The sequence below is a fragment of the Mustela erminea genome, chromosome 1, assembly GCF_009829155.1.
Source record: "Mustela erminea isolate mMusErm1 chromosome 1, mMusErm1.Pri, whole genome shotgun sequence".
In the NCBI taxonomy this organism is placed as follows: domain Eukaryota; kingdom Metazoa; phylum Chordata; class Mammalia; order Carnivora; family Mustelidae; genus Mustela; species Mustela erminea.
Genome location: NC_045614.1, coordinates 102,087,394 through 102,101,227, shown reverse-complemented (window position 1 = coordinate 102,101,227; position 13,834 = coordinate 102,087,394). Strand labels below are relative to the sequence as shown.

Genomic DNA, 13,834 nt, shown 5'->3' with positions numbered 1-13,834 from the left:
TTTTTTTTTTTAATGATTTATTTATTTATTTGACAGAGAGAGAGACAACAAGAGGGGGAACACAAGCTAGGGGAGAGGGAGAGGGAGAAGGAGAAGCAGGCTTCCTGCTGATCAGGGAGCCTGAAAGTGGGCACGATCCCAAGACAAGGGGTTCAATCCCAGGACCCTGGAATCATAACATGAGCTGAAGGCAGATGCCCAATAATTGAGCCACCTAGGCGCCCCTGTTTGTGAACTTCTAAGTTTAAAATTTAATGTGGTTTAGATATGTACATTAATCCATTTTTTGAAAAGACCATTATCCATTAATTATGGCCCAACCATGAGTTACTGTACTATACTTAAGAACAGTACTCTGGGGCCGCCTGGGTGGCTCAGTTGGTTAAGCAGCTGCCTTCGGCTCAGGTCATGATCCCAGCGTCCTGGAATTGAGTCCCACATCGGACTTCTTGCTCGGCAGGGAGTCTGCTTATCCCTCTGCCTCTGCCTGCCACTCTGTCTGCCTGTGTTCGCTCTCTCTCCCTCTGTCTCTCTCTGACAAATAAATAAAAAAGAAAAATCTTTAAAAAAAAAAAAAGAACAGTACTCTGTGAACATGACTGGTAATCAGAGTTCTATCCTAGGATGCTATCTGGTACAACAGAAAAGTAGATTTGGTGTCATTAAGAAGGCACCTAATCATGTATCAGGGAAGATGGCAATCATATTAAAGAAAAAGCAGGGGGAAAAAAGGGTCATCAGGGAAATGCAAATTAAAATAACAATGAAATACTACTACACACCCGTGAGAATGGCCAAAATCTGGAACATCTGCTGCCAGAGACATGGAGCAACAGGAACTCTCATTCATTGTTGGTGGGAATGCAGAATGGTATAGCCACTTTAGTATCTCTCTCTTTTTTTTCTTTTTTAGGATTTACTTATTTATTTTAGAGAGAGAGCGCAAGCAGGAGGGGCAGAGGGATAGGGAGAGAGAATCTGAAACAGACTCCACAATGAGTGCAGAGCCTGACACAGGGCTTGATCTCTTGACCCTGAGATCGCAAGTAATTATTAGTGATTACTATGGGGACATAGTTTTTTGAGGGATGATGTAAATGTTCTGAAATTAGATATAGGTTTGCTTTAGAGAAATACCATGTTTGGTTCCACACCATTCAACTAACTAAAGCAAATCAAATGAATTTTTTGGTTTGTTTCCCAGTACATATAAATATACAGTAGTCTGTTACATGTGCAATAGCATTATATCTAAAAAAACAACGTACATAACTTTTAATTTTTTTAAAGTGATCTCCGCACCCAATGTGGGGCTTGAACTCATGACCTGGAGATAAAGAGTTGCATGCTGTACTGACTGAACCAGCCAGGCACCCCACAATGTACATGCCATAATTTAAAAATAGGGGGTGCCTGGGTGGCTCAGTCAGTTGATTGCTGCTGGCTAATGAGGGCAGTGGGCAGTAAAGGTTGGGGTGGTTGTGACAATTTCTTAAGAGAAGACAATGAAGTTCGTCACACTGTTGGACTCTTCCTTTAATGAATAACTTCTCTATAGCATGGGATGCTGTTTGGTAGCATTTTACCCACAGTAGAATTCTTTGAGACCACTCAAACTTTCTTCATTATCAGCAATAAGGCTGTTTACTTTCTTTATTATTCATGTATTCATTGTAATATCACTTTTCATTTCCTTCAAGAACTTTTCCTTTGTATTCACAGCTTATCTAATGGGTGCAAGAGGTCTAGCTTTTGGCCTCTCTCAGCTTTTGACATGCCTTCCTCATTAAGCTAAATCATATCTAGCTTTTGATTTAGTGAGAAACATGTGATTCTACCTTTCTTTCTTTTTTTTTTTTTTTTTTTAAGAGTTTATTTATTTGACAGAGAGAGAGATCACAAGTAGGCAGAGAGGCAGGCAGAGGAAGAGGGGGAAGCAGGGTCCCTGCTGAGCAGAGAGCCCGATGCGGGGCTCGATCCCAGAACCCTGGGATCATGACCTGAGCTGAAGGCAGAGGCTTAACCCACTGAGCCACCCAGGCACCCCTGCCTCTCTGCCTACTTATGATCTCTCTCTCTGAGTCAAGCAAATAAATAAAATCTTAAAAAAAAAAAAAGAGTTTATTTATTTGACAGACAGAAATCAGAAGTAGGCAGAGAAGCAGGCAGAGGGGGGGCGGGGTGGGGGGTGTTGTGCCGGGAGGATCAGGCTTCCTGCTGAGCAGAGAGCCTGCTGCTGGGCTTGATCCCAGGACTGGGATCAAGACCTGAGCGAAAGGCAGAAGCTTTAACCCACTAAGCCACCCAGGCGCCCATGATTCTTCCTTTCACTTGAACACTTGGAAGGCCACATTAGGTTATTTTCTTTTTTTAAGATGTATGTGCTTATTTGAGAGAGAGAAGAGCATGAGTGGGAGGAGGAGTAGAAGGAGAAGGAGAAGGACACTCTGCGCTGAGTCCAGAGTCTGACATGGGGCTTGATCCCAGACACTGAGGTCATGACCTGAGCCAAAATCAGAAGTTGGATGCTTAACAACTGAGCCACCCAGGCAGCCCACCATAGGGTATTAATTGGCATAATTTCAATATTGTTGTGTCTCAGGGAATAGAGAGGACTGAGGAAAGGGAGAGAGACTGGGAACAGTCAGTGCAGGAGTCAGAATACACACATTTATTGTTGTATAGGTGTGGTTCCTGGTGCCCCAAGACCATTAACAATAGTAACCGGAGAGATCACTGGTCACAAATTACCATTACAAATATAATAATCATGAAAAAGTTCAAAATATTGTGAAAGTTACCAATGTGTGATACAGACAGGAAGTTAGCCAATGCTGTCAGAAAAATGGTGCCAGTAGACTTGCTTGACACAAGGTTGCCACAAACCTTCAATTTGTAACAATAAAAAGACAGTATCTGCAAAATATTATAAAGTGGAATGCAAGAAAATGAGATATGCCTATAATGGTAATGGTTGTACTACCCTGTGAATATACTAAAAACATTGAATTATATACATTATAAGGGTGAATTTTATAAGGTATGAATTATATCCCAGTTTTTTATAAAGAACATTGACATTGAAACCAGAACCCTAGATTCAAGTCCCGTCTTTGCTACTTACTTGCTGTTTCTTTCCCTCAGTTCTCTCATCTGTAAAATAAGGGAAAATGTGATACATACCTCAGTGTTTTGTGAGTTAATACATGTAAAGTCCTTAGTAAAGTGTTTGGCCCATGTAGGTGCCACCTCGGGTATTAGCTGTTGTATACAAAGCTAACCCAAAGTTCATGGAAATATATTTACCCTACTACCAACAATGCAGTTCTTTTTTTCCCTATTTTATTGATTTTTAGAAGAATGAGAAATAAATGTTAAGATACAATAAATTGATTTCACAACCCTCTAATGCCCCTAAGAAATTCTCTTTCCAGTGCTTCCCCTGCTCCCTCGGCTAACTCGAGCTCATCCTTTGGGTTTAGCTTAAAACTGCTTCCTCAGATCTTTCCTAATTCCCCAGACTAATGTAGGTTTTCCTATTAATGTGCTGCTATTACCAGCTTATACTTAATCTCTGTAGCATTCATCCCAGTTGTAATTTTTTTTAAAACATCATTTGTTTTAAAACAAAATGTCAGGAAGGGTGCCTAGGTGGCTCAGTGGGTTAAAGCCTCTGCCTTCGGCTCAGGTCATGATCCCACAGTCCTGGGATGGAGGCCCGCATCGGGCTCTCTGCTCAGCTGGGAGCCTGCTTCCTCCTCTCTCTCTGCCTGCTTCTCTGCCTACTTGTGATGTCTGTTAAATAAATAAATAAAAATCTTTAAAACAAACAAACAAAAAAACGTCAGGAATTCCCCACTGGATTATAATCTTCATGAAGGGAGGAGCTGTGTCTGTTTATTCACTGGTAGAGGCTTATCATTAAACAAAGGGCCTACCATAGAAGAAATGCTTAATAACTGTTGACTCATAGCATAGGAAGAGCTGCAAAGAAGGTATCGGGAGGGTTTCAAGAAATGTAGGTGGAGTATTTAGCTGGCGATTCAGTGACATAGTGCTGATACTATGCTCTGTACTCAACCTATATTAGATATGTTAATTCCCAAGGAAATCTTATTACTTTACATTTTATCCATAGGGAGAAGGAGTGGCTAACCTAAGCACTGCTAAAATGACTGCTAGTGTGCAATACTGAGGGCATCTGTTACTATCTGGACAACTTGACCTACATTAACTGATTAACATAAGTCACATTATAGCTGCAGAGGCTGCTGGCATTTTGGTTATTGGAATGCTGAGATTCATGTCTTCAGTGTCTCTCTCAGTTTCTCCCTCTCTCTCTCTCCATCTCAGTTTCTCCCTCCGCCTCCCCACGTGCTCTCTCGTTCAAATAAATAAATAAAATCTTTTCTTTTTTTAAAGATTTTATTTATTTATTCGACAGAGAAAGAGAGATTACAAGTAGGCAAAGAGTCAGGCAGAGAAAGAGGAGGAAGCAGGCTCCCTGCTGAGCAGAGAGCCCGATGTGGGGCTCGATCCCAGGACCCTGAGACCATGATCATGACCTGGGCTGAAGGCAGCGGCTTAATCCACTGAGCCACCCAGGCACTCCTAAATAAATAAAATCTTTAAAATTTTTTAAATTAAAATTTAAAGAAGAGAATGTTTTGAAGATGATCCTTTTTTAATTTTTATTTTGTGGGAAGGTAGCCGGAATGGAGAGAAAAATTCTTGTCATTCCCTTGGCCTTTGAGCCTTTGTTTTTATGTACTGTTTTGGTAATGCTAAAGGGACCGATATAATATGAAAAGTTTAGAAACTGGGGCACATGGGTGGCTCAGTCAGTTAAGGATCAACTCTTGGTTTCAATTCAGGTCATGATCTCTGGGGCATGAGATTGAGCCCCACATCAGGCTCATACCAAGACTGCTTGAGATTCTTCCCCCCTCCTCTCCCTCACCCTCTGCTCCAACCTCTAGCATGAATGTGCACACTCTCACTGTCTCTCAAACAAATATATATATACATATATGTGTGTGTGTGTGTGTGTGTGCGTGTGTGTATATATGGTAAGAATCTATTTTTTATAATTTTATAGTTTTTGTAAACTAATCTTATTATTAAGAATAAAGAAGAAAGGGGCAACTGGGTGGCTCAGTTGGTTAAGTGTCTGCCTTTGGCTCAGGTCATGATCCCAGGGTCCTGGTATTGAGTCCCACATTGGGTTCTCTGCTAAGCGTGGAGCCTGCTTCTCCCTTTCCCTCTGCCACTCCTCCTGCTTGTGCTCTTTCTCATGCTCTCTCTCTCTCTCTCAAATAAAATCTTGAAAAAGAAAAACTAATAAAAGTAGGTTCCTAGGCTTTGATTAAATTTGCCAGGAAACTGGGGCACCTGGGTGGCTCAGTGGGTTAAGTCTCTGCCTTCGGCCCAGGTCATGATCTCAGGGTCCTCAGATCCAGCCCCGCATCTGGCTCTCTGCTCAGCGGGGAGCCTGCTTTCTCCTCTCTCTCTGCCTGCCTCTCTGCCTACTTGTTATCTCTGTCTGTCAAGTAAATAAATACAATCTTTAAAAAAATAATAAATAAAGTTGCCAGGAAACCAAATAAATGTGGAGGTTTTTTTCTGAAATTAGAACATTTAAAAAAATTTTTAATTTTAGACAAAAATATTCCTATGTCTTATTATAATAGTTTAATTTTTAGTCACAAGCAGAACCTGTATTGATGGAATATCATGAATTCAAGGCCACAAAGCAAGAAACTAGGGCCAACTGAATCAGATTAGGTAATGTTTATCCAACTAGTAAGTCCACTATTTTTTCCTTAGTTTACTCCCTTGTCTTTTTTTTCCTCATTCTCTTTTTGTTTCTTTGGCCCTTAATCCCTTTGTCTCACACCTTAACCACTATCTACTCTGTGACTTCTGTCATTTTTGAAAACTACAGTGACAACATATTTTGGTTTTGATTTTCTTTTTTTTCAAATACAAAAGTACCCTCACCATAAGACAAGTTTCCCAGTGCTTATTTTACATGATTTTGTGCAACAGTTCCCATGTATAAGTGCTTTGCTTATAAATGCTCCTCTGTCTTGAGGTCCTGCTTTGCTCATTGTTGAGATTTGTAATTAGTATGCTGGAATTGTTTTTAAAATGACAGTAATAACTTCTTTATTTGAATTATTTCCACAGCTGGTATAAGGCTAACTACAGTATGGCTGAGAAGTTAGACTGGGGCCGAGGAATGGGCTGTGACTTCGTCAGGAAGAGCTGCAAATTCTGGATTGACCAGCAGAAACAAAAGTAAGAACACATTTCCTCATTATATCTTTGATAACATGGTTGATTTCTGATTTTGTTCTTTATCCTAAACCTAAAATGTCACTATTTTGAAAATGTTACCTAAACAGTTCAATTTCAAAATGTACAGAAAACCATCTGTGGTGCTTCGTGGTAATATAATAAGTAGATACATTATTGTTTTATTTTATTTTATTTTATTTTATTTTATTTTATTTTATTTTATTTTATTTTATTTTAAAGATTATTTATTTATTTATTTATCAGAGAGGGTGAGCACAGGCAGACAGAGTGGCAGGCAGAGGCAGAGAGAGAAGCAGGCTCCCCGCTGAGGAAGGAGCCCAATGTGGGACTCCATCCAAGGACATTGGGATCATGACCTCAGCTGAAAGCAGCTGCTTACCCAGCTGAGTCACCCAGACGTCCTGATACATTTTTGTTTTAAATCATATATGAAAAGAATCCACAATGTGGGAATGAGAGCCATAAGCATTTCTATTTAGTTTTATAATGAATAAATTATAAACTGTAAAATTTTTGCATATTCTATCATTCTTACTATTTTTTTCAGAGAATGCACTCATAAACATAGATGCAACTGTTGATTCAGTATCCAAAAACATGAAAATACTTTTGAATAATGGCTCTCAAATCTGGATGAAAATCAAAACCACCTAGCAAACTTTTTAAAAGTCCACTCATCAAGTTTGGGGGATGTGTATGCCCACATATTCATATGTTTATGCATTTTTTTTTTTTTTTTTTAAAGTAAGCTCTGTGCCCACTGTGAAGCTTGAACTCATAACCCTGAGATCGAGAGCCTCACATTTCAGGACTCTTGCGTGTCTCAGTTGGTTAAGTGGCTGTGTTAGGCTCAGGTCATGATCCCAGGATTCTGGGATCGAGTCCTGCATTGGGTTCCTTGCTCAGCAGGGAGCCTGCTTCTCCCTCTGCATGTTTGTTCTCTCTCTCTCTCTAACGAATAAATAAATAAAATCTTAAAAAAAGAAAGGGCCTCACACTTCATGGACTGAGCCAGCAAGTACCCTTGTAAATGTATATTTTTTTTAACTTTTTATTTTGAGATAATTATAGGTTTACATGTAGTTTTAAAGAAATATACAGAGATTCCATATATACTTTATCCAGTTTTCTTAATTGGTAACATCTTGTAATAACTGTAGTATAGTAACACAGCCAGGATGTTGACGTTGATACAATCAGACACAGAATATTTCAGTACCACAGGAATCCTTCATCTTGCCATTTTATAGATTTATACCTACTTCCCTCCCACTCCAGCCCCTCTTACACCCCTGGAAACCACTAATCTGTTCTTAATTTCTATAATTTTGCCATTTAAAGAATGTTATATAAATTGATTCATTCTATATATAACCTGTTGGGGCTGACTTTTTTCACTCCACATAATTTTCTGGGTTGTGTATATCAATAGTTTCCTCAAGTTAATAGCTGAATAATATTCCATGATATGGATATACCACAGTTTGTTTAAGCATTCACATGTTTTGTTGTTGTTGTTGTTGTTTTAAAGATTTATTTGAAAGAGAGAGAGAGAGGTCACAAGCAGGGGATAAGGATAGAGGGAGATACAGACTACCCACTGAGTAGGGAGACCGTTGCAGTCTCTTCCCACGACCCTGAGATCATCACCTGAGCTGAAGGCAGCTGCTTAATGGACTGAGCCACCCAGGTGCCCTAAACATTCACACGTGGGAGGATACCTAGGTTGTTTCCAGTTTTGGACTACTATGAATAAAGCTGCTGTAAACATTTGTGTGCAGGTTTTTGTGTGGAAAGAAATCTTCATTTCTCCAAGATAAACAATTGCTGAGTCATATGGTAGTTGGAAGTTTAGTTCTCTAAGGAACTGCTGAACTCTTTTCCAGAGCTCCAGTATTCTTTTCCAGAATGGCTATACCATTTTATATTCTACCAGCAATGTATAAGTGATGACAGTTTTTCCACATCCTTGTCAGCATTTAATGTTGTCACTGTTTTTTATTTTAGTTACTCTAAAAGATAGTAGTGGTATCTCATTGTGGTTTTACTTTGCATTTCCCTAATGCCTAATGATGTTGAATATCTTTTCATGTGCTTATTTGATGTCTGTATAGCCTCTTTGATGAGATACCTCTTCATGTTTTAGGCCAATTTTCTAATTGAAATGTTTGCTTTTCTCTTTCTTTCTTTTTTTTTTTTTTTTACTGTTAAGTTTTGAAAGTTTTTAGTATAGTCTAAGTACTAGTCCTTTGTCAGATACGTGGTTTGCATACATTTTCTCCTAATCCATAATTTTCCTTTTTATTCTCTTAATAGGGTCTTTTGTAGAGTAAAAGTTTTTAACTTTGATGAAGTCCAGATCATCAATATATTCTTTTCTGAGACATACTTTCAATATCAAGTCAATGGCGAAGCCCTAAATCTCAAAGATTCTTGTATTTCTTTTTCAAAAATTTAATTGCTTTATGTTGTATATTGTAGACTGAGATCCGTTTTGAATTAATTTTTGTATAAAGTGAGAGACTTAGATCAAGGTTCTTTGTTTTGTGTATGGATGTTCAGTTGCTCCAGCACCATTTGTTGAAAAGGCTGTCTTTCTTTTATTATTGCTTTCTTGCATTTGTCAGAGAATCAGCTGGGTGTATTTATATGGGTCTATTTCTGTGCTCTCGCTTCCTGTTCCATTGGTCTATGTGTCTGTCACTTCATTAATACTGCACAGTCCTTGATTACTGTAGTGATACTAGGTCTTAAAATCTGTAAACTGATCCACTTTACTCTTTTTAAAATTATCTTAGCTGTTCTAGTTCCTTTGCCTTTCATAAAATTTCAGAATAACTGTGTCTACAAAAAATCTTGCTGGGATTTTTCTATGAATTGTGTTAAACTTATATATCAATTTTAGGAGAATTGACATCTCAGCTCTATTGAGCTTTTTTTTTTTTTAAGATTTTATTTATTTATTAGAGAGAGAGAGAGATCACAAGTAGGCAGAGAGGCAGGCAGAGAGAGAGGGAGAAGCAGGCTCCCTGCTGAGCAGAGAGCCCGATGTGGGGCTCCATCCCAGGACCCTGAGATCATGACCTGAGCCGAAGGCAGAGGCTTAACCCACTGAGCCACCCAGGTGCCCCTCTATTGAGCTTTTTAATCCATGAACACAGTTGGGGGAGGGGAGCATTCAGTTTTTCACTATTAAGTATAATGTTAGTTGTAGGTGTTTTGTAGATGCTTCTGTTCAAGTTGAAGTTCCCCTCTTTACCTATTTTTCTGAGAGTTTTTATCACAATGGATGTTGACTTTTGTCGAGTCCTTTTTTTGCTTTGGTTGATATAATCATGTGATTTTTTTAAAAAAACTCTGTTAATATGATCAATTACACTGTTTGGTTTTCCAATATTATTATCTATTTATTATTAACATATGTTGTATTATTTGCTTCAGGGGTATAGGTCTGTGATTCATCAGTCTTACACAATACACAGCACTCACCTCAACACATACCCTCCCCTATGTCCATCACCCAGGCACCCCATCCCTCCCACCCTCCTCCACTCCAGAAACCCTCAGTTTGTTTCCTGGGATTAAGAGTCTCTTAGAGTTGAGACTCCTAATCTCACAAAACAAACTGAGGGTTGCTGCCAGGTGGAGGGGAGGGACAAGGTGGCTGGGTTATGGACATTGGGGAGGGTATGTGCTATGGTGAGTGCTGTGTCTTGTTTAAGACTGATGATTCACAGACCTGTATCTCTGGGGCAAATAATACATTATATGTTAATTTAAAAAAAAAGTCTCTTACAGTTTGTCTCTCCCTCTCTGGTTTCATCCTTTCTCCACATCCTCTCCAACATCTGTCATTTCCTGACTTCTTTATATTAGCCATTCTGACTGATGTGAGGTGGTATCTCTTTATGGTTTTGATTTGTAGTTCCTGGATGCCGAGTGATGTGGAGCACTTTTTCATGTGTCTGTTGGCCATTTGAATGTCTTCTTTGCAGAAATGTCTGTTCATGTCTTCTTCCCGTTTCTGGATTAGTTTATTTGTTCTTTGGGTGTTGAGTCTGATAAGTTCTTCATAGATTTTGGATACTAGCCCTTTATCTGATACATCGTTTACAAAGATATTCGCCCATTCAGTTGGTTGTCTTTTGGTTTTGTCGATTGTTTCCTTTGCTCTGCAAAAGCTTTTTATCTTGATCAAGTCCCAGTTCGTTCACTTTTGCTTTTGGTGATGTATGTGGGAAGAACTTGCTGCAGTTGGTGATGTATGTGGGAAGAACTTGCTGCAGCGGAGGTCAGAGAGGTTGCTACCTGTGTTTTCTTCTAGTATTTTGATGGATACCTGCCTCACCTTTAAGTCTTTCATCCATTTTGAGTCTTTCTTTGTATATGGTATAAGGAAATGGTCTATGTTCATTCTTCCACTTGTGGCTGTCCGTTTTTCCAACACCATTTGTTGAAGAGATTGTCTTTTTTTCCATTGAATATTCTTTCCTGCTTTGTCGAATATTAGTTGGCCATAGAGTTCAGTGTCCATTTCTGAGTTCTCTATTCTATTCCATTGATTGTTCCATTGATTCCATTGATCATTGTGTCTGTTTTTGTGCCAGTACCATACTGTCTTGATGATGACAGCTTTGTGGTAGAGCTTGAAGTCCGGAATTGTGATGCCACCAGCTTTGGCTTTCTGTTTCAACATTCCTCTGGCTATTCAGGGTCTTTTCTGGTTCCATACAAATTGTAGGATTATTTGTTCTAGTTCTGTGAAAAACATTGATGGTATTTTGATAGGGATTGCATTGAATATGTAGATCATTCTAGCATAGACATTTTAACAATATTTGTTCTTCCATTCCATGAGCATGGAACATTTTTCCATTTCTGTGTGTCTTCCTCAATTTCTTTCATGAGTACTTTATAGTTTTCTGAGTACAGATTCTTTGCCTTTTTGGCTAGATGTGTTCCTAGGTATCCTGTGGTTTGGGGTGCAGTTGTAAATGGGATCGACTTCTTAATTTATCTTTCTTCTATCTTGTTAGTGTCTAGAAATGCAGCTGATTTCTCTGCATTGATTTTATATCCTGCCACTTCACTGAATTCCTATATGAGTTCTAGCAGTTTTGGAATGGATTCTTTTGGATTTCCCACATAAAATATCATATCAACTGCAAAGAGTGACGACAGTTTGACTTCTTTGTGGATTCAGATGGCTTTTATTTCTTTTTGTTGTCTGATTGCTGAGGCTTGGAATTCCAGTACTGTTTTGAATAGCAATGATGATAGTGGCCGTCCGTGCTGTATTCCTGACCTTAGGGGAAAAGCTTTCAGTTTTTCCCCATTAAGAATGATACTCACTGTGGGCTTTTCATAGATGGCTTTTATGATATTGAGGTATATAACCTCTATCCCTACACTGAGAAGAGTTTTAATCAAGATAGGAGGGGAGCCTGGTTGGCTCAGTCAGTTGGCATCTGCTTCAGCTCAGGTCATGGTCCCAGGATCCTGGAATCAAGTCCCACGTTGGGCTCCCTCCTTAGTAGGGAGTCTGCTTCTCCTCTCCTTCGTACTCATGCTCTCTGTCACTATTTCTCTCTCTCTCTCTCAAATAAATAAATAAAATATTTTTTTAAAAAAGAAAGGATGCTATATTTTGTCAAAGCTTTTTCTGCATCTCTTGAGAGGATCACATGGTTCTTCTCCTTTGATTAATTTAGTGTATGACATTGATTGATTTGGGGATGTTGAACCAGCCTTGCAGCCCAGGAATAAATCCCTCTTGGTCTTGGTGAATAATCCTTTTAATGTACTGTTGGAGCCTATTGGCTAGTATTTTGGTCAAAATTTTTGCATCCATGTTTATCAGGGATATTGGTCCATAATTATCCTTTTTGGTGGAGTCTTTATCTCATTTTGAGATCCAGGTAATGCTGACCTCATAAAATGGGTTTGGAAGTTTTCCTTCCATATCTGTTTTTTGGGGTTTTTTTGGTATTTATTTATTTATTTATTTATTTATGTGACTGAAAGAGATCACAAGCAGGAAGAGAGGCAGGCAGGGCGGGGAAAGCAGGCTCCCCGCTGAGCAGAGAGCCCAATGCGGGGCTCGATCCCAGGACTTTGAGATCATGACCTGAGCCGAAGGCAGAGGCTTAACCCACTGAGCCACCCAGGCGCCCCCATATCTGTTTTTTGGAACAGTTTCAGAAGAATAGGTAATAATTTTTCTTTAAATGTTTGGTAGAATGGGCGCCTGGGTGGCTCAGTGGGTTAAGCCTCTGCTTTCGGCTCAGGTCATGATCTCGGGGTCCTGGGATCGAGCCCCACATTGGGCTTTCTGCTCAGCATGGAGCCTGCTCCCCACCCACTCTCTGCCGGCCTCTTGACCTTGTGATCTCTCTCTCTCTCTCTCCCTCTCTCTGTGTCAAATAAATAATAAAATCTTAAATGTTTGGTAGAATTCCCCTGGAAAGCCATCTGTTCCTGGGCCCTTGTTTGTTGGGAGGTTTTTGATTATTTCTTCAATTTCCTGTTGGTTATGGGTCCGTTCAGATTTTCAGTTTCTTCCTGGTTCAATTTTGGTAGTTTATACATCTCTAGGAATTTATCCATTTCTTCCAAGTTATCTAAATTGTTGGCATAGAGTTACTCATAATATGTTCTCGTAGTTGTTTGTATTTCTTCAGTGTTGGTTGTGATCTGTCCTCTTCTTTTTGATAGGTCTGGCTAGAGGTGGTTTGTCCATTCTTACTAATTCTTTCAAAGAACCAGCTCCTAGTTTTGTTAATCTTTTCTACAGTTTATTTAGTTTATATTTCATTGACTTCTGCTCTAATCTTTGTTATTTCTCTTCTGCTGTGTTTAGGCTTTGTTTGCTGTTATTTTCCAACCCCTTAAGGTATAGGATTAGGTCTTGTATTTGAGACCTTTCTTGTTTCTTGAGAAAGGCTTGTAGTGCTATGTACTTTCCTCTTAGGACCCCTTTTGCTGCATCCCAAGCATTTTGAAAAGTTGTGTTTTCATTTTCATTTGTTTCCATGACTTTTTTTTTTTTTAAGATTTTATTTATTTATTTGACAGACAGAGATCACAAGTAGTCAGAGAGGAAGACAGAGAGAGAGGAGGAAGCAGGCTGTCTGCTGAGCAGAGAGCCAGATGTGCAGCTCGATCCCAGTACCCTGGGATCATGACCTGAGCCAAGGCAGAGGCTTAACCCACTGAGCCACCAGGTGCCCCTCCATGACTTTTTTTTTAATTCTTCTTTATTTCCTGGTTGACCCATTTGTTCTTTAGTGGGATGCACTTTAATCTCTGTGTATTTGAATTCTTTCCAACTTTCCTCTTGTGATTAAGGTCGAGTTTCAGAGCACTGTGTGTTCTGAAAATATGCAGGGAATGACCGTAATTTTTTGGTACTGGTTGAGACCTGATTTGTGACTCAGTATGTGATCTATTTTGGTGAATGTTCCATGTGCACTAGAGAAAAGTGTGTGTTCTGTTGCTTTGGGATGGAATATTC

General features: G+C 39.3%; 1 protein-coding gene across 1 annotated transcript in view; it reads left to right on the top strand.

Moving 5' to 3' along the window:
• Window positions 1-13,834, top strand: part of LMLN (leishmanolysin like peptidase) — an 83,188-nt gene that overhangs the window by 42,236 nt on the left and 27,118 nt on the right. Inside the window, exon 12 of the mRNA XM_032336024.1 lies at window positions 6,190-6,300. Within this exon, the coding sequence (XP_032191915.1) occupies window positions 6,190-6,300 (111 nt within the window). The remainder of the gene's footprint in view (window positions 1-6,189; window positions 6,301-13,834) is intronic.